A 21,890-nucleotide genomic window follows, 5' to 3' on the forward strand; every position below is an offset into this window, starting at 1 on the left:
ATATATGTGATTGTAAATATACAACATATAGATTGTAAATAGTGGAGTCCACAGTACTGATCTCTATGGCACTACTCTCTGCTTCTTGTTAGCTAACCAATCCTCTGTCCATGCTAATATATTACCCCCTACACCATTAACTCATTTGCATAATAACCTTTGATGTGGCATCTTGCGAAATGCCTTCTGGAAATCCGAATACAGCACATCCACAGGTTCCCCTTTATCCATGTGGCTAATTACTTTTTCAAAGAACTCCAATAAATTAGAACAACAATTTCCCTTGCACAAAACCATGTTGATTCTGCCTGATTGCATTGAGGTACAAGTGCCCTGCGATAACCTTCCTAATAATAGATTCCAACAATATCCCTCTGACAGATGTTAGGTTAACTGGCCTGTAGCTTCCAGCTTTTTGTCTCCCTCCTTTTCTGAATAGAAGAGTCAGATTCGCTATTGTCCAATCTGATGAGACCGTCACAGAATCTAGGGAACTTTTGAAAATGAAAACCAATTTATCTCCTATCCCAGCAGCCACTTATTTTAAGATGAAGGACCCGTGGACTTATCAGCTATTAGTTCTGACAATTTTCTCAGTATCCTTTTCTTGATGATTGCAATTGTTTTAAGTTCCTTCCTTTCATCTCTTCATTCACAATTTCAGGAATGTTATTCCAAAAATGTTTGTGGATGTGGTGCCAATCCAGTGGGCTGCTTTGTCCTGGATGGTGTCAAGCATCTTGAGTGTTGTTGGAGCCGCACCCATCCAGGCAAGTGGGGAGTATTCCATCACACTCCTGACTTGTGCCTTGTAGATGGTGGATAGGCTTTGGGGAGTCAGGAGGTGAGTTACTCACTGCAGTATTCCTAGCCTCTGACCTGCTCTTGTGGCCACTGTGTTTATGTGACGAGTCCAGTTGAGTTTCTGGACCTTGGTCACCTGATGTGTTCTTTAGTGCCTCAGACACAAGACTGCATCAGCAACAAGGCTGATGGGGCAGAAGTCACTGTGAAACATTACAGTTGATATTGTTTCAAGATTGTGTTAACCTATTATCCATTCAATCTGTCATTCCAGACAGAAGGATGAAACAATAATGGATCCAAGTTTCAATGCTGCTTTTTTTGAGGGTTCCGATCGAATGGAGGAGGACAAGAAGGGACAAGTAACACTGAGCACAGCTTTAGGAAGCGGCCTTGCCTGAGGCCCAGGGAAGCCACAGCAAGAAGATGAGGTTCAGGAGAATAGACCCAGCCAACTCACTAGACCAAGGGTATATCAACGAAGACCATTCTATTTACAGAAGAGTGCAGGACAATGCGGTGTCCACCTGCACTTGTCCCGAGCCTCATTCTTTGGGAAGACTTAATGCTTCATGGAGTGAGAGACAATCCCCTGGCAGTGAAGATGATCATCGCACTCAACTGTTTTGTCTGTGGGTCATTTCAGGGATCCATTGGGAACCAATGTGTCATCTCACATTCTGCAACACATTGACACATCAAGGAAGTCACCGATGCCCCCTACAGTAAGACACATCACTAGCTGAGACTTGATCTTGAAGATAACCAGGCTGCAAGATTCAATGGCTTTGTAGCTATCTCAGGATTCCCAAGAGTGCAAGGTGCAATCGACTGTACCCAGGTGGTTTTAAAGTCTCTCGCAGCAGTCCCAAAAAAGACTCTCATTCCATCAATGTTCAACTGGTGTGTGACCAGTTTGTGTCAGGTACCCTGCGGGATGCCACAATTCCTACATCCTGATTCATTCCAGGTGCCAGGAAATATTGAAAGAGATGGAGCCTCTACAGGGCCGGCTGCTTGGGGACAAGAAGCTCTCACTGAAATAATACCCGTGCCTCAGAATGCTTTGGAAGAGAGGCAGCTCATAGCTCCACATGGTCCCTAATCAAACAGCCCTTTGGCATTCTGAAGGTGCATTAATAGAACATAGAACATAGAAAGCCACAGCACAAACAGGCCCTTCGGCCCACAAGTTGCGCTGATCATATCCCTACCTCTAGGCCTATCTATAGCCCTCAATCCCATTAAATCCCATGTACTCATCCAGAAGTCTCTTAAAAGACCCCAACGAGTTTGCCTCCACCACCACCGACGTCAGCCGATTCCACTCACCCACCACCCTCTGAGTGAAAAACTTACCCCTGACATCTCCTCTGTACCTACCCCCCAGCACCTTAAACCTGTGTCCTCTCGTAGCAACCATTTTAGCCCTTGGAAATAGCCTCTGAGAGTCTACCCTATCCAGACCTCTCAACATCTTGTAAACCTCTATCAGGTCACCTCTCATCCTTCGTCTCTCCAGGGAGAAGAGACCAAGCTCCCTCAACCTATCCTCATAAGGCATGCCCCCCAATCCAGGCAACATCCTTGTAAATCTCCTCTGCACCCTTTCAATGGCTTCAACATCTTTCCTGTAATGAGGTGACCAGAACTGCGCGCAGTACTCCAAGTGGGGTCTAACCAGGGTCCTATAAAGCTGCAGCATTATCTCCCGACTCCTAAACTCAATCCCTCGATTAATGAAGGCCAGTACGCCGTACGCCTTCTTGACCGCATCCTCCACCTGCGAGGCCGATTTAAGAGTCCTGTGGACCCGGACCCCAAGGTCCTTCTGATCCTCTACACTGCTAAGAATGGTACCCTTCATATTATACTGCTGCTTCATCCCATTGGATCTGCCAAAATGGATCACTACACACTTATCCGGGTTGAAGTCCATCTGCCACTTCTCCGCCCAGTCTTGCATTCTATCTATGTCTCGCTGCAACTTCTGACATCCCTCCAAACTATCCACAACACCACCTACCTTGGTGTCGTCAGCAAACTTACCAACCCATCCCTCCACTTCCTCATCCAGGTCATTTATGAAAATGACAAACAGCAAGGGTCCCAGAACAGATCCCTGGGGCACTCCACTGGTCACTGACCTCCATGCAGAGAAAGACCCCTCCACAGCCACTCTCTGCCTTCTGCAGGCAAAGCCACTCTCTGCCTTCTGCAGGCAATGATGTTTGAATCACTCAGGTGGTGCACTGCAATACAATCCTGCTAGGGTGTGCATTCCAGCGTTCACAACCTGGCATTGCAAAGGGTTATCCCTTGTCAGAGGATGAAATGGAGGAGAATGAGCAGGAGGCCAATGAACCTCAAGAGGGTGAGCTTCTGCAGGGCGATGCCATCGAGGAAGCTCAATGTGGGAGATGTGGATGCGCCATTTTAATTGCAACCAGATTCCAGGAGGAAAGTGAAGGCAAGGTGGGATTTCTCCCGGTCCTGAAAGGATATCTAACCAATCACACTGAGAGCAAGTTCAGCAATTAGATTTGCACCTTCCAGCCTCCTGACTGACCAAACCATGATCACCAAGAAGGTCAGCGGTGTAAGCGCTCACCCTGGGAAGTGAAACTCAACTCAAACTTACTTGACGCAGTCATTACCACATTAATGAGAAACTATCACAGCCAGTGAGCTGAGGTTGGAGATTCCATCTCCTGTCCCGGTTTTGTCCTTTGGCACTACCATTGTCTCTAATCCCTCAGAGTGTTTGAGCTGTCCTCACACAATATTGTGCAGTGAGGGAGTAGGGAAACAAGCAGAATAATCACACACTTCCAATAAAGCGTTTAACATCTCCCTGACACTCCACAAGTTGGAGAAACTATCTTCAGTGAGGTAGGCATCAGGCGAATGTGAATCTCACAGGGAGAGACTGAATAGGAGGATGGATAAACAATAAATCAGAGGATTCAAACGTAGAGATTCACGATGCCTTCAGTTAGTAACAGAAACATAGGAACTAGAAGCAGGAGGAGGCCATTCGGCCCTTCGAGCCTGCTCCGCCATTCGTTTTGATCATGGCTGATCATTGAATTCAACATCCTGATTCCCCTCCTTCCCCCCATATCCCTCGATCCCTTTAACCCCAAGAGCTATATCTAATTTCTTCTTAAAATCAGACAACGTTTTGGCCTCAACTACTTTCTGTGGGAGTGAATTCCACGCATTCACCAGCCTCTGGGTGAAGAAATGTCTCCTCACCTCAGTTCTAAAGGATTTACCCCTTATCCTCAAACTATGACCCCTAGTTCTGGACTCCCTCACCATAGGGTAGATTCAGAAAGAATGTTCCCAGTCTCTAACCCTGTTAGAAGTTTACTAGTTTCTATAAGATCCCCTCTCACTCTTACATAATTAATTAGCTTCTCAGCACAGAATTCGGCATCGATTTCCTGCCATTCCGACCAATGGGAAACATGCTGTGAATTCTGCCCACCGCACATCCACCCTATGGCTCTAATACATCTAGCACAAGCCACGCTAGCCATTGCTACAGCAATGCATTGGCAAGTGGAGGCATTATACCTTATTAAACAGGAAAAACATTTCCTCAATTCATAGCAGAATCTTCATTCCCTGTAAATGTTTAAGTGATTAAATATTGCCTGGATTAAGAAACTTAGAAACATAGAAAAACTATAGCACAAAACAGACCCTTCGGCCCCACAAGTTGTACCAAACATATCCCTACCTTCCAGGCCTACCTATAACCCTCCATCCTATTAAGTCCCATGTACTCATCCAGGAGTCTCTTAAAAGTCCCTATTGAGTTTGCCTCCACCACCACTGACGGCAGCCGATTCCACTCACCCACCACCCTCCGTGTGAAATACTTCCCCCCCTAACATTTCCCCTGTACCTACCCCCCAGCACCTTAAACCTGTGTCCTCTCGTAGCAGCCACTTCCACCCTGGGAAAAAGCTTCTGAGAGTCCACCCGATCTATGCCTCTCAACATCTTATATACCTCTATTAGGTCTCCTCTCATCCTACGTCTCTCCAAGGAGAAAAGACCGAGCTCCCTCAGCCTATTCTCATAAGGCATGCCACTCAACCCAGGCAACATCCTTGAAAATCGCCTCTGCACCCTTTCAATCTTTTCCACATCCTTCCTGTAATGAGGCGACCAGAATTGAGCACAGTACTCCAAGTGGGGTCCGACGAGGGTCTTATATAGCTGCATCATTATCCCCGGACTCCTAAACTCAATCCCTCAATTGCTAAAGGCCAGCACACCATACGCCTTCTTAACCACTTCCTCCACCTGCGGGGCCGATTTTAGAGTCCTATGGACCCAAGATAGACATTGGTGAGGAACTCTGTGATGTCATTACAATGCCTATGAAAGTGATCTGTGCTGTACTCACCATGGGCCGAAGGGCCTTTTCCTGTGCTATACCATTCTAAAATGAGTTGAGACTGGATTACGCCAGGAATTTATTTCCTGTCCCAGGTTACAGTTTGCAGATGTTAAAGCCCATTCAGGATTACCCATCCTCTTTACTCACACTCCGCCCTGTCCTCACAGACTTGCGGCTGGGAATGTGAGCAGAGATGGTGACACTGGCTGACTGGACCATTCTCTCACTCAGGTGAGACTTTCAGCCAGATTCTCCAATCTCGCCAGCGGCTGGGATTCTCCAGTCCCGCTGCAGTGAATGGAGATTTGGCTGAGCGCCAAATTCGCCGTTCTCACTGGCAATGGCAATGGGGCGTGGATGGTCTATTTCTAACTCCCCGAGAAAAAACTCATAACATGAAGCAAGAACAGATCCCGTATAGCATGACGTTGTTCTCAATCATCCATGAAATTTCCTGCAATGTAGATTCTGCTCTGTATTGTAATTGAGAGATGACTGAATTGATTCTGAGAAAACAGCGGCAATTTACCCAAAAACAGTTTCTGTTTTACACTGGTGTGCTTGTGAAGTGTTCTGATGAGTACAAGACGAAAAGCTTTGACAGGTTTCTTTTCTCAACAATATTCAGGTTCTGAACTAAACAACAAAGAGAAGTTCTCTTAGGAAAGGAAATCTAAAACAGAGGATAAACATTGAGGAAATATCTTTTAGGCCGTGCTCACCTGCAACAGAAATGATGAAGGATGCATCCATGGCATCAATATTCAATGTCCTGGCCCTGGCTGACAGATGGAAGTAGGGAATGAAGTATGCTAACTGGCTGAACACCACTGAGGAAGTGTAAATACAAAAGAAAGGATCTTGTAACAGTGAGAAGTCGAGAAGCTTCTCTTTAGAAGGAGGACTCTGCGTTTCTTTGCTCCTGCTGCAGAGCCCAAAAGTCTCTTTGTGCGCTGTTCTGGAAGTTACTTTGTCTAGAAATGCTTTGCTCTCGTGTGTGATGCTGGATTCAGTCTCCACCCAGGAGGGGCTAATGGTCACATTCTCATCTCTCAGGATGCAACTGTCCGGATTTGTGGAAACATCCAGGTGACCAATGGCTGCGTGGCTCACGATGGGATTGGCTGTGATTAAACAGCCTTCCGAGTGGTTTTCCATTAATCCTGGTTTTGCTGTCCCATTCTGGAATGGATTGCCATGTGGGGCTTTCAGCTTGTTACAGGGTGGCTGTGAGTACGTGGACTGGTGTTCATGCAGATAAATTGGCCTCAGCAGCATGCTGGTAGCAATAAGGTTCAACATTATACCCCCCAAGATCAGCAACGCACCTGGAAAGATTAAAAAACACGCGTTACTGAACTATTCAATCTTATTACACTCGGGTTTTTGATCTGTTAACCTTTACACCAGGCCCATACATTATATTTAATAAATACCAACAAAAACAGCTTGAATATATATTGTGCCTTTAACATAGAAAAACACTCCAAAGCTTCACATCACCAAACTAAATTCCACACCACCTACTGACCAAAGGTGGTCAAAGAGGAAACTTACAGAGGAAGAGAGAGGTTGAGGGGTCAGGGAGAAAATTCTGAGTTTATGGCCCAGGCACAGAGTCTGATGGTGGTGAGATTAAAATTCGGAATGCTCAAGAGACCAGAACGAGATGACGGTTGTCAAGGTTTGTGGGGCTGGATGTTACTGAGATAGGGATGGCCATAGAGAGATTTGAAACGAGGATAAGAAATTTAAAATCAATGCGTTGTTTAACTAGGACACAATGTAAGTCAGCACATCAAGGGGTGATGGGTGAACGGGACTTGGTTAGAGCTAGAACAGGAGCAGCAAAATATTGGACAACCCAAGGGACGATGGCTGGGTGTGCATTGGAATAGTCACGTTTGAGGTAATAAAGGTGTGAATGAGGTTAAGAACAGCTGGTGATCAGGGAAGAGTCAGACAACGTTACGGAAACAGAAATTCACAGATTTAGGAATGGAGGGCGGAATTGGGGTTTAAAAAAAAAGGGTGGCATGGACAAGTTGGGCCAAAGAGCCTGTTTCCATGCTGTAAACCTCTATGACTCTAACCTCTATCCATTGTGAGCAGTTTTGGGCCCCATATCTAAGGAAGGCTGTGCTGGCCCTGGAAGGGTCCAGAGGAGGTTCATAAGAATGATCCCTGGAATGAAGAGTTTGTTGCATGAGGAACGGTTGAGGACTTGGGTCTGTACTCGTTGGAGTTTAGAAGGATGAGGGGGGGATCTTATTGAAACTTACAGGATACCACGAGGCCTGGATAGAGTGGACGTGGCGAGGATGTTTCCACTCGTCGGAAAAACAAACCAGAGGGCACAACCTTTAAAACAGAGATGAGGAGGAATTTCTTCAGCCAGAGAGTGGTAAATCTGTGGAACTCTTTGCCGCAGAAGGCTGTGGAGGACAGGTCATTGAGTGTCTTTAAGATAGAGATAGATAGGTTCTTGATTAATAAGGGGATCAGAGGTTATGGGGAAAAGGCAGAAGAATAAAGTGCTGAAAATGCTCAGCAGGTCTGGCAGCATCTGTGGAAAGAGAAACACAGTTAATGTTTCTTTGGAAAGAAAGGTTACTGTGGACACAAAACATTGATTCTGTTTCTCACTCCACAAATGTTGACAAAACTTACTGTTTTCATCTCAGATCTCTTGCATCTACAGAAAACAAAATACTTGTTAATGAGTTGAACTATTGGAAAGGAAGCAAGTTCGTTCATGTTGAGTAGCCTATGGCAGCTGGAAATTGTGCCTGGTTTTGGTTGTTGTGATGCTTATAGCTCTACAGAAAGACTTTCTCAGGCTACACTGTTGAAAGGCCAATAGAGTGATCGATTCAACAGCAAACGTGTGCAATTGGATACTCCCAAAATGTTGTTACCCAAATCTTCTGTGAAGGAGCCACGTCTTCTCTTCCAAACACAACTGTCAATAAAATTCACATAACTCAGCCATGTACAATAGTGAGTCAGATTTCTGCCAGTTTCTGAGCTGCTGCCATAATCTTAGCACAAGCACCAGGGAAAGGCCAGAAATCACCATTAGTGACATTTCTCTCCCCAATTTACCCACTAGTTTTATTTGCTAAAGGCCTCATTTTAAAATGTGTGATATAATTTAATTTTTAGCTATGAATAAAATTAAAATAAACATTGCTCACCTTGCCAGTCATATTCTACCAACAGTAACTGTGTGAAAGGAGCGAGGGCAAAGGTCAGGCCCATTCCTGACCGTGCGATGGCGTAGGCAGTCGCTAGTCTTTTTTTGAAGTACTTTGCGTGCATCACAGTCGCTGCTTGATAGAGGAAAGCAAAGCCAATTCCTGTAACAAATATTCACGGCTCAGTATTTGTGTCAACTTGTGTTTTCCGAGTCTTCAGTCAGAGAGCGTGTGAAAAGTTTGTGTTCGATATTCACTAACCGCTCTGAAACAGGCCTCAGGGAATTGAGCAAGAGTGGCTATGGTTGAATCTTGCTCTCCTGGCCTGCTCAACCCACAAGGTTATCTCTGCCTAGTAATGAGTCAAACCAGCAAATTTATTAGGCATGTGTAAGCCTCTTATGTACAGGAATCCCAACATATCTACTCAAACACACGGCTGTGCGGGTTTTGGAAGTCAGGAAGAATTATTCCTCAATCATTGAACTTCTGTATTCAAACCGGAAAGTCCAATCATCACAATGAATAAAATGTTGAGGAATTGTTTCTGTAAATATTCCCTCTTCCATCAGAATCTTTCCCCAGCTCTGCTGATTCAGTCTTTAATCTTTAAACCACTTGCACATAGCAAAAAAGTTAAACAATTTGTTTAATTTTAAGGATACTAATGCTAATATTTTGAAGTTCTAACATTTCTTTTGGACTACATTTCTGGAATGTGGAGATTAGTATTTATTGCCCATGTCTAACTGCCCTTCACAAGGCGGTGGTGAATATATCAGTGAAATTACTGAAAAGTAATGTTGCCAAAACCTTTTGTCATCCACTCATCAGGACAAATACAAGAATGGCAAATTTTAAATATTCTCAATGACTTATACCTCAGGAGAAGAGGATGTCAATTGGTTTACAATTTGACTCTGATTGGTCAAGATGTTAACTTGGAGAAAGCAACAGGGAACTATAGGCTCTCCAAACTTCCATGTAATTCAAATATTCCTTTTGTTTTCAGAGACCAGGTCCCTGTGGAATGTAAGTTGCTTGTAATAAGTGTAAATACATCATCTTATGAGCTGGAATGATTATCTTAAATTGGATGTTAGTGTAGCTATTAGCATACTCGGGGATATTCGGCATAATACCAAATACCATAGTCCAAACATCCCAGTAATCGGTTGATCAAATCAAATGACATTTTCCGTGGGCTATTTGTAACAGGCAGGATACAGACAAATGGCCCACACTTGCAAAACCCAAAACAAAGGCTAGGATATTTTGCACCCATTCGCCTTCAACCGGTTTGATGATCACAGATATTAATAAATGCAGTGAAGATTTGAAGCACTAACTCAGATCCCTGTGGACACTAATCTTCATAGTTTGTCATCAAAACCCATTGTCCCTACTTTCTGGTTCCTGTTAGGTGGATTGTCAGGGGGATTTGTGGGGTAAATACATGGGGTTATGGAATTAGGGCCTGGGTGGGATTGTTGTCAGTGTAGGCTCAATGGGCCGAATGGCCTCCTTCTGCACTATGTTTCCTGCCACTCAATTTCTGGACCAGGTCAATAACTTGCCTTTAGTTCAACAAGCTTCAACTTGAGCTAACAGTGCCTTATGAGAAACTTTATCAAATGTCTCTCAAAGTCCCTATGAGTATCCAGTCGACATCCTGCACCCAATACTGTGATCAACATTTTACAAACTAAATTAGACTTGTCATTCTTAAAAATCCATCCTGGCTCTTTGATCAGCGGGATTTTCCAGCTACGTTGCCCCAAGACCGGAAAATCCCGCCCGATGTCAACAGAACTTTGCACAGTCCTGTCCCACCCGCTACGATTCTCATCGCGGATGAGACGAGAAAAAAATTGCACCCAAGTTGTTGAGTCACTTTATGCTTAATTACAGAGTCTAGTGATTTCAATGTCAGGCTGACTGGTCGATAAATTCCTGTTTTTGTTCACTCCTTCGTGTCATCATTTTCTTCATTATTGTATTTCTAGTTGGTTAGTTTTGGTGGATTCTATCTAATGCTATTCCTTCTCTCTGGGAGTTGAATAATTCAACATTTCCTTATTTTCATTTAAAGTGTCCCCATTTTCAATTTTCTAGAGGCTGAATCACTCCTGAACATCGAATACAATTTTATTCTTCCTCTTTTATCTGTTTTGTCACCTTCACTTGTTCTTTGTACCTTTCTCTGTTGCCAGGATCAGTGCGGTTTTTGCAGTTTTGCCTGTTTTCCTATTTAGCTTAATGCTTTAGTCATTCAGAGCTGTTGTATTGGTAAGTGGAGCTCTTGCACCTTCTGGGGTATAAACTGGCTTTGTATTACATTAAATTATTTTTGACAGCTCCCACTAGTCTTCTGTTGTTACTCTTTAATAAATGTGCTGAATTCACCAAGGACAGTCTCTATCTTATCAGATTGAAGTTAATCTCCATAGCCTTGCTCCTACCTACTTCTGAACTCCTCTAGCCCATTACCCTCTGTACTCTCCAAGTCTGGGCTGTTGTGCATTTTACTTGCTCCACTATTGACAGCCTTGCCTTCAGCTGCCTGGACTCCAAGCTCTGGAATTCCCTCCCTAAAGCTCTCCACCCCTCTCTTTCCTCCTTTAAAACACCTCTTATACCTATTCCTTTGACCAAACTTTTGACTAACTACGGTAAGATTGTTTTGCATGGATTTGTGCCAAATTTCACTTTATAACCCTCCTGTCAGGTGCCTTGGAATAATTTTTACTTCAAAGGTGCAAATCAAATGCAAATATAGAGCTTGTAAGAGTCATATGCACTCTAAACTGCTGCGTTTCTGTCCACAGATGCTGTCTAGACCTGTTGAACTTTTCCAGCATTTTCTGTTTTGATATAAAGTAAGTTGTGGTTTACAGTTTATCGCAAAGATTTCTAGAAAGGTTTCTTCTCCGTGATTCAATTAGGGTGAGGTGCAAATGAAAACATTCTTTTGTACAAGTGTAAATTTCATCACAGAGTGAGGTCGAGGTTACTCGTCAATTGTGTCAAATTTCAACAACTGGAGCACTCCTGGATTTATGGAGTGGTCATTCTAAAGGATGGGTATGGTCATTGTACATAGAACACCTTTAAAAGCAGAACTAACATTTCTTACCAACGATAGCACCAAGAGATACATAAAGGAAGAGGATACTGGTTGCCAGGATACTAATAAGAAATCCACCGCTCACTAGGGCAGCCCCGAGAATTGAAGTCCATCGATCTCCTAGCTTCCCACAGGCAACTGAAGCAATTGGACCTGAAGGAGAGAAATTTGATTAAACATTCAATATTTCTCTTTTGTCTTAAAAATAAATCTTTTATTTTCCACTTGGAAGAGTTGGTTTACAATAGAACTGAAAATCTATTTTGCAGGCTGTCAATAAATGGAGGGAGAGACTAGACAGGCAAAGTTGGAAGCAAAGTTGGAGGAGAACAGAAGCTCCAGCTCTGGGGACTCGGGTTCAAATCCCACCATGGCAAATGGTGAAATTTAAACTCAACAAAACATCTGGAATTAAAAGTCTAATGATGACCATGAAACTATTGTCAATTGTCAGAAAAATGTCACTAATATCCTTTAGGGAAGGAAATCTGTTGTCCTTACCCAGTCTGGTCTACATGTGACTCCAGAGCCACAGCAATGTGGCTGACTCTTACATGCTCTCTGAAATGACCTAGCGAGCCACTCAGTTATTCTCAGTCAGTACGAGAAACAACAAAAAGAATGAAACTGGATGGACCACTCAGCATCGACCCAGGCACCGGAAACGACAACGGCAAACCCAGCCCTGTCAATCCTGCAAAGCCCCTCCTTACTGACATCTGGGGACTTGTGCCAAAATTGGGAGAGCTGTCTCACAGACTAGTCAAACACACGACCACTACCATCTAGAAGGACAAGAGCAGTAAATACCTAGGAACACCACCACCTGCAGGTTCCCCTCCAAGTCACTCACCATCCTGACCTGGAAATATATCGCCTTCACAGTTGCTGGGTCAAAATCCTGGAACTCCCTAACTAGGTCTATCTGTACCTCAGGGACTGCAGCGATTTAAGAAGAAGCTCACCACAATCTTCTGCAGGGAAACTATGGATGGGCAATTAGCCAGCTAGCGATACCCACATCCCATTAATGAATTCTTTAAAAAGCTTTCAGGAATTTGAGAGGGTCAGGTTATTAACTACTGCTTTAGACTGAGGTATAGGATTTGGGAGACAGCTAGGTAAAGCAAAATAGTGGGGGAAGTTGATGAAGCATATGACCATCACAAAAAGCTAAATACTGTAGAAAGCCTATGGGAGATTAGAAAGTTCAGGGGTGAAGTAAAAAAAAGTTAGGAAAGCAAAGTGACGATACAAAAACCATTGGCAGGTAAAATCAAGGAAAAGCCAAATTCGCTTTACCAACACATTCAGAGTACGAGAATACCCAAGGAAAAGGTTGGGCCAATCAGAAATGTACATGATAACTTGTGAATATGTGGGCAGGATTCTCAGTGAGAACTTTGTCTTCACGAAGGAGAGTGACGATTCAGACATTCCAATTAAAGAGGAGTATGAAATATTACATACAATAAGCAGAGTAAGAGAGGAAGTACTGGAGGAACTGGCATCCTGGAAGGTGGATAAATCACCAGGACCAGGTGGAACGTATCCCAGACTGTTGAAGGGAAAATAGTGGATGTTCTGAGGATCATTTTCCAATCCTCAGTAGATACAGTCGAGGTCCCAGAGGATTGGAGGTCTGCGAATATTGTATTTTAAAAGGGTGCGAGCGATAGGCCAGAAAACTATAGGCCGGTCAGTCTGATTTCAGTGGTGGGTTAATTATTGGAAAGGTTAAACTCTCAGTTAGAAAGGCACAGATTGATCAGGGATATTCAGCATGGTGTTGTTGGGAGAAGATTGTGTCTTACTGACTTAATAGAATTTGAGGAAGTAATGAGAAGCATTGATGAGGGTAGTGCAGTGGATGTTGCCTACATCGATTTCAGTAAGGCATCTGACAAGCATGGCAGACTTGTCAGAAAAGTGAGATCCCATGGATGAGCGGAAGGTGGCAAGTTGAATCCAAAGAGGTGGGGGTGGCACAGTGCTATTGTCATCTGACTAATGTCCATAGACTCAGGGCAATGCTCTGAGGACCCAGGTTCAATTCCCACCATGCCAGATAGTGAAATTTGAATTCAATAAAAATCTGGAATTAAAAGTCTAATGATGACCATGACACCATTGTCTATTCTCATAAAACCCCATCTGGTTCCTCTCAGATCAAGGGCAATTAGGGATGGACAATGAATGCTGAATCAGCCAGTAACACCCACATTCCCTGAGTGGATAAAAATAATTGGTTCAGGGACAGGAAACAAAGATTAATGAGACGTTTTTGTGAATGGAAATAGTTTCCAGTCTTCCACATGGTCAATTTTGGGACCCATGCTGTTTGTTGTATATATTAATGATATAGACTTAAATGTGGAAGGCACGATTGGGAAATTTGTAGAAGACACAAAAATTTGCCATGTGGTTGATAGTGGAGAAAGCTGTTGACTGCAGAATGATAGCAATGGTTTAGTTCAATGGGCAGAGAAATGGCAAATAGAATTCGATCCAGAAAAGTGAGAGGTAATTCACTTGCAGAGGGCAAATAAAGTGAGGTAATTCTCAATAACCAGGAGAAACATAGAATCTAGGAGGAGTAATAGGCCATTCGGCCCTTCAAGCCGGCTCAGCCATTCATTATGATCATGTCTGATCCTCTAAGTCAATGCCTTATTTCTGCTTTCTTCCCATATCTCTTGATGCCATTAAAATCTAAATAATCTCTTTGTTGAATACATTCAGTGACTTGGCCTCCACGGTGAGAATTCCACAGGTTCATTACCCTTTGAATTAAGAAGTTTTTCCTCATCTCAATCTTAACTGGTCTGCCCCGTATCCTGAGACTGTGTTCCCGGTTCTGAATTTCCCAGCCAGGGAAGACATCCTCGCTGCATCTAGTCTGTCCAGCCCTGTTAGAATTTTATACATTTCAATCAGATCTCCTCTCCTCTTTATAGACTCTAGTGAATACTGGCCCAATCGAATCAATCTCTCCTCATAGGACAGTCCCGCCAACCCCGGGTATCAGTCTTGTGAACCTTAGTTGCATTTGGTCTGCGGCAAGTACATCCTTCCTTATGTAGGGAGACCCAAACTGCACAAAATACTCCAGGTGTGATCTCACCAAGGCTCTGTGTAACTGCAGCAAGACATCGCTATTACTGTACTCAATCCCTTTGTAAAGAAGGCCAACATACCATTTTCCTTCCTCATTGTTTGCTGCACCTGCCTGTCCACTTTCATTGAGTGGCGTACAAGGACACCCAGATCCGTTTGTACATCCACACTTCCCAATATATCACCATTTAAATAATAGTCTTCCTTTCTGATTTTCACACCAAAGTTCACATTTAGCCACATTGTACTGCATCTATCATGTGTTTGCCCACTCACTCAACTTGTCTAAATCACCATGAAGCCTCCTTGCATCCTCATAATTGAGATGAGTTGAGATAGTGATGACCTTCAAATGCATGTCCACAGATCCTTGAAGGTGCAAGGACAGATGGACAAGGTGGTTAAGAAAGTATTTGGAATGCTTCTCTTTATTGGGCGAGGTATTGAATATAAAAGCAGGGATGTAATGCTGGAACTGGATAAAACACAAGTTGGGCCAAAGCTGGAGTTATGTGTTCAGTTCTAGTCACCAGAACATAATTGCTCTGGAGATTGTGCAGAGGAGATTTACTAGAAGGTTGCCAGGGCTTGAACATTACAGCTATGAAGAAAAATTGGATTGGTGAAAGTTTTTTTCCTTAGAGCAGAGGAGGGTGAGGGATGACCGAATTGAGGTGAACAAGATTATGACGGCCCTAGACAGGGTCGACAGGGAAGACTTGTTTCCCTTCGCTGAGAAGTCAATTAGCAGGGGGTACAGATTTAAGGTGATTGGTGGAAAGATTAGTGAGGACATGAGGGAAAATGTTTTCACCCAGAGGGTCTGGGATTCACTGCCTGAGTTGGTGTTTGAGACTGAAACACTCAGCACATTTCAAAGTTTTCTGGATCTGCATCTGAAGTGCTGGAACCTGCGAGGCCTCGGACCAGCGCTGGGATTAAAATGAGCGGCTAGTTTCTTTTCTTGCCAGTGCAGGCATGATGGGCTGAATGGTCTCTTTCTGCACTGTAATGTTTCTATGATTAATATAATAGTGTGGCACACTTCATGTCATCAAGAGGCTTCAGACTTTGTCAGGAACAAAAGGTCTTTATTGATAATGAGAATTTTGGTGCTGGGGTTTGTGGCCCGAGGCTGCCTGGGGGAGTTGCTCAGCCTTTACATGCTTATTACACGGCTGACAGATATACTCGAACTGAGACAGGGCTTTACCTTCTGGGGTGATCGCTCACTCTCAGTTCCCATTGATCCTTCAAGTCAGGTGACCCACCACTGCTGCACTGTCACCACACACACAACATCCCTCCCCCTTTAACTTTCTTATACAAGTTTCAAAATCCATTTACTCAGCCCACATTCTAAATAAACAAGTTAAGATATTTGTAAATCAATGTAGCGATTGTTCAATGAAGGGACCTTGAGGCTTGTATTTAACATAATACTTCCTATAGAAAGCTTCAACTCTGCACAGTCCCAAATATAGGACGGAATTTTCTCAAACAAATTCTAAGTGTAAAAGGGGAGGTTTTCTCGCTGTTTTTGTTTCAGCGAGGTAAGTAATGGGAATTTCTGGCACTCTGCTGTACAGAGGTTGTAATGTGATTCCCGCCAGTAGGGGGTAGCTGGAATCTCGCCTGTGAGGCCGGCTGCTGAGTTCCAGGGGCACCATTGCACTGGAACCCCAAGCTCCCAGTATACTGTGGGAAATCTGTCACCTCTCTCACCACTCCCCCCCCCCCCCCCCCACCGATCACTGTCCCAGCTAATCGCACCCCCCCGCGCCCCCCCCCCCCCCAAGTACTAGCCAAGGTACCAGGCTAGTACTGCCCCATGGACCGCTGGCCCTGCCCCAACCACCTGGGGTCTTCAATGGTCTCCAGTCCCAGCGGCGAGGCCATCACATTTGGTTCCCATTGAGGATCTCCACCAGCGAGGGGACGAAGGCAAGTGAACCCGGACTATTGTGTCCCTGGCTAAGGCAGAAGCTTCTCTGAACTCCCACTGAAAAAAGCAATGCGATTTACCCCTGTTTGCACATGAATTTGACACTTAGAACATAGAACATTGCAGCGCAGTACAGGCCCTTCGGCCCTCGATGTTGCGCCGACCAGTGGTACCAATCTAAAGACCCTCTAATCTACACTATTCCAATATCATCCATATGTTTATCCAATAACCACTTGAACGCTCTCAACGTTGACGAGTCCACCACTGCTGCAGGCAGGGCATTCCACGCCCTTACTACTCTCTGAGTAAAGAACCTAAACTTGGAATTTTTTGGGAGAATTCCAGCCTGCCCAAGTCTTTCTATGGTTTTATACAAAGCGGTGGAAGCCATTTGGTGTACCTCAATCCACACGGAGTGGGCATCGATTAGTATCAGAAACATTGAGTCCATAAGTGGTCCTGCGAAGTCCGCATGCTCTCACACCCATTCTCAGGGTCCGTGGAGGCTCCCGCTGGGGCCCTCTGGTCATTTTATTGCACGTTTTAACCATCTTCTCCATGTTCCCATTTATTCCGGGCCATCAGGTGCAGCTTCCCGCTAACATCTTCACGTTTGAGATCCCTGGATGGCCGTGATATAGTTCTTGGGGAATCAGCCTTTGGGTGAGACGTGGGATAATTACCAGGGCTCCCCAGAGAATAATACCATCCTCGAAGCTCAGTCCCACGTACTTGGTCGCAATGGGTTGTAATTCCGGTGTCGGATACTCTTGTATGCCAACATTTAATATGATGTTGTTTAATTAGCTCAATGTGGGATCGTTCCGAGTCCAAGCCTTAATTTGATTGGCTGATATTGACAAAGCAACCATAAAATGTATCATGACGTTGTCCATTTTTGGTGGTGAGGGTAGGCTCATGGGTGATGGTAGACGGCTCAGAGCATCTGCATCAGCGATCTGTGTCCTTGCTCTATGTTCCGAGGTGTAATCATAGGTGCTTCCATAATGATACAAAACCGTGGTCCTTATTACTGAGCCTTCACAGAGCCTAACTCCATGCAGACTGTTACCAAACAAAACTGTGTCATCACAACAATCCTCTCCATCTCCCTTGCTGCAATATTTACCTCACTTCCAACAGAAGCATAAAGATAATTTATAGAACAGATAAGAAACTCTTCAACCTGACAGAATATATAGGGGTCTGCTCCGAAAAGGAGATAATTAACTCCTTCACTCTCTCGGAGTACTGTCTGACCTGGTGAGTTTAACCAGCATTTTTTGTTTTTATTTCAAAATTCCAGGATCTGCTGTATTTTGCTTTTATTAAATAATTGACCAATGCTGCCTTCGATCCAAACCCAAAATCAATCCCACTGCAGCCAATCAGCTTGAGAATTCACTAGCTCAGAAACAGAGCTCCAGGTCATTGTCTACTCCTCCTCAGGGCAGACTCTGGATGGAGGGCGGGTTACAGTCAATCACAAAGAGGCTACGATTGGTTATTAGTCAATGAAATTTTCCAAAACTTTAGAAAGACAGGGCAAGCTGGAACCAGGCAGAAAGAATGAAATGGAAATTAAGGATAAGACGTAGGAGCAGAAATAGGCCATTCGGCCCATTGAGTCTGCTCCAGCATTCAATGAGATCATGATTGATCTGATATGATAATCCGCAACTCCACTTTCCCACCTTATCCCCATAACCCCCGTTTCCCTTACCGATTAAAAATCTCTATCTCAGCCTTGAACATACTTAGCGATCCAGCCTCTACGGGAAAGAATTCCACAGATTCACTCCCCTCTGGGAGAAGAAATTCCTCCTCATCTCTGTATTAAATAGGTGACCTCCTTAGTCTGAGATAATTCCCTCTGGTCCCAGACTCTCCCACAAGGGGAAACCACCTCCTGTCAAGCCTCCTGAGAATCCGCTATGTCTCAATAAGGTCGCCTCTCAATCTTCTAAACTCCAATGAGTACAGGCCCATCCTACTCAACCTCTCCCCATAAGAAAATCCCTCCATATCCAGGATCGATCGAGGTGAACCTTCTCTGGACTGCCTCCAATGTCAGTATATCTTTCCTTAGATAAGGGAACAAAACTGTTCACCGTATTCCACGTGCAGTCTAACTAGTACCTGTATAGTTTTAGCAAGACTTCCCTATTTTTATACTCCTATTCCCTTTGAAATAAAGGCTACCATTCCATTTGCCTCCCCTATTCACTGCTGAAGTTGCATGCTAGCTTTTTGTGACTTATGCACGAGTACCCCTGAATCCCCCCGTGCTGCAGCTTTCTGCAGTCTTTCTCCATTTAGATAATAATCAGCTCCTTTATTCTTCCTACCAAAGTGACTAACTTCTCATTTTCCTACATTTTTTTCCATCTGCCAAGTTTTTGCCCACTCGCCTACCCTGCCTAGATCCCTCTGTAGACTGTGTGTCTTCCTCACTACCTGCCTTCCTACCTATTTTTGTGCTATCCACAAACTTGTGCATTTTCCCATCACTCCTATGCCTTTTGCTCCTGGTTAAGCAATGTCTTGATATTAAAATTTCCCTCTTTTTTCTAATTTCCCTCTAACCTCCTCCACCTCAACAACCCTTCCCGATCTCTGCGGTCCTCCAGCATTTTGCTCATCCTTGCTTTTTCATCGCTCCTCCATTGGGGGGCTTGTCTTCAGCTGCACAGACTCTGGAGATTTCTCTCTCAACCTCCCCAACTCTCTCTCTCCTTTAAAGACACTCGTTAAAACCTACTTCTTTGTCCAAATTTTTGATTGCCTTCTGTGGCTGAATGTCAAATTCTGTTTGGTAATGCTTTGGTCAAGTGTCTTGGGCCATTTGACTACAATAAAGGCACAAACATGACCGTTGTTGGCCAGGATGACTGTTGGATGACCTTCTGGCTGAACAGTTCTTGGCCTTTAGTCAAAAGCTTCCTAGCAGGAGAACAACTGACATCAAAACAGTGGAAGAGGAAACAATCTGTTATCACTGAAGGCAGTTTTAGTTTGGAAACAATGGAGCAGTTTCATACAAAATGTCAATATTAACAAATAAACTTTACATCATTTCTCATTCCGAAATTAGTGTTAGCTTAAACATCAATGTCCGATGATTCCAGGTACAAGAATCAGAAAAGCAGATGCTTCCAGCTCATGGGCACCATCTGCTGGTGTCCATGAGCCAGTGTGGCATTTCCTCATCACTCATACCAACCCGCTTCCTGGCCTGGTTCAGTTACTGTGCCCATGTTGTGACATGGACGTAGAAATGGGATTCAGATGGTCACAACTCACTTCATTAACCTGTCTTACAGACAAAAACAGAAAGCTCCATCCCAGAGATGTGATGGATTGGAAGCAGGGCCAGTATCTAAAATCCCAGTTTATAAAGGTGCTGTTGTGCTCGATGGCTAAGTGAGCTTTGCTCTCCTGGCCTGTGTGCTCTTTAAACCTTCTTGGTTTGAGATGACTTCAACATTTGTCCAATGCACAGGAGGTCGTAATGCTCCAGGGTCGAGCCAATAAAACCTTTCCATGTGGCTAGTAGGTACCAGTCAACCAATGGTGTGGACAGAGAGACAAAGTGGGTCAGTGAGTCAATTCACCATGGGGGTTGGGGGGGGGGGGGGGGGACTAAAACCTGATCTGGGAGCCGGTCTCAGTCCAGTGTGGAGATGTAGATGTTTACAGTTGGCAAACAAATTGACATCAGGAATTCTGGGCTGAGAAATAACTGTTAAAGGTTCATAAGGTGACACCACTCCTTAGCCCAAGCCCCCCTCAGTGTCACCTATCCTCAGCACAGGACCCCCCTCCCCCAAGCCCGAGCACTGAGCATCCCCCTCAATCAGTCTGCGTACCCCCCTCAGCCCAGCTCCAAGAAGCCGCCCCTCCCCACCTCACGCCTGAGCTTCCACTAGACAGAGCTCCACATTCAGATCCTCACTTTCAGTGAGCGAAGGTAGCTCCTCAAACTGAGCAGCAATATCAGCCGGAAAGGAGATAGAGTGTGGGGTTGGGCCTGGTGTTTGTAACCTGTGCTCCCCTGCAGAGCCTCTGATTATTCTGCTGACTGTGGCCACCTGTACCAGCCAATGTGCCCAATGGCTCTTACCATTGGTCCAACAACCAGCCAAGGGACCCTGATGATGCATTCACTGCTTGCTACAGGCAAATGCCTTTGTTTCCATTTGCACACCTACCTGAACATGGCACTACCTGGGTCCTTGGGCAGTCCACCTCCTAGCCATTTTCAACACCACAGCCTTATGTGGCACGGCGATTAAAACTCTCCCCCAGGTGAGAACTGGATTGCAGTGAGGCTGTCATGGTAGAATAGTCAGCTAGACTATAAGACCATAAGACATAGGAGCAGAATTATGCCACTCGGCCCATCGAGGCTGCTCCGCCATTCAATCATGGCTGATATATTTCTCATCCCCCATTCTCCTGCCTTTTCCCCATAAGCTCTGATCCCCTTATTAATCAAGAACCTATCTAACTCTGTCTTGAAGATACTCAATGACCCGGCCTCCACAGCCTTCTGCGGCAAAGAGTTCCACAGATTCACCACTCTCTGGCTGAAGAAATTCCTCCTCATCTCTGTTTTAAAGGATCGTCCCTTTAGCCTGAGGTTGTGCCCTCTGGTTCTAGTTTTCCCTCCTCGTGGAAACATCCTCTCCAAATCCACTCTATCCAGACCTTGCAGTATCCTGTAAGTTTCAATAAGATCCCGCCTCATCCTTTTAAACTCCAACGAGTACAGACCCAAAGTTCTCAGCCGTTCTTCATACAACAAGTTCTTCATTCCAGGGATCATTCTTGTGAACCTCCTCTGGACCCTTTCCAAGGCCAGCACATCCATCCTTAGATACGGGGCCCAAAACTGCTCACAATACTCCAATGGGGTCTGACCAGAGCCTTATACAGCCTCAGAAGTACATTTCTGTTCTTGTATTCTAGGCCTCTCGACATGAATGCTAACATGGCATTTGCTTTCCTAATTGCAGACTGAACCTGCACGTTAACCTCAAGAGAATCTTGAACAAGGACTCCCAAGTCCCTTTGTGTTTCTGATTTCCTAAACATTTTCCCATTTAAAAAATAGTCTATGCCTCCATTTCTCCTTCCAAAGTGCATAACCTCACATTTTTCCACAATGCATTCCATCTGCCACTTCTTTGCTCACTCTCCTAACCTGTCCAAGTCCTTCTGCAGCCCCCTGCTTCCTCAATACTACCTGTCCCTCTACATATCTTTGTATATTGTCTG

General features: G+C 44.6%; 1 protein-coding gene across 5 annotated transcripts in view; it reads right to left on the reverse strand.

Annotated features, from left to right (window-relative positions):
• The window catches only part of slc16a4 (solute carrier family 16 member 4), a 133,076-nt gene that overhangs the window by 38,672 nt on the left and 72,514 nt on the right, over positions 1–21,890 (reverse strand). For all 5 annotated transcript variants that reach the window (XR_013500902.1, XM_078241971.1, XM_078241969.1 and 2 more), the window contains 3 exons: positions 11,555–11,698; positions 8,419–8,580; positions 5,944–6,549 (listed from right to left, as the gene is read on the reverse strand). Coding sequence is in view for 4 of the 5 variants with exons in the window: in XM_078241971.1 (XP_078098097.1) it covers positions 5,944–6,549; positions 8,419–8,580; positions 11,555–11,698 (912 nt within the window). In the remaining variant the exon portion in view is untranslated. The remainder of the gene's footprint in view (positions 1–5,943; positions 6,550–8,418; positions 8,581–11,554; positions 11,699–21,890) is intronic.

The sequence above is a fragment of the Mustelus asterias genome, chromosome 25 (assembly GCF_964213995.1).
Source record: "Mustelus asterias chromosome 25, sMusAst1.hap1.1, whole genome shotgun sequence".
In the NCBI taxonomy this organism is placed as follows: domain Eukaryota; kingdom Metazoa; phylum Chordata; class Chondrichthyes; order Carcharhiniformes; family Triakidae; genus Mustelus; species Mustelus asterias.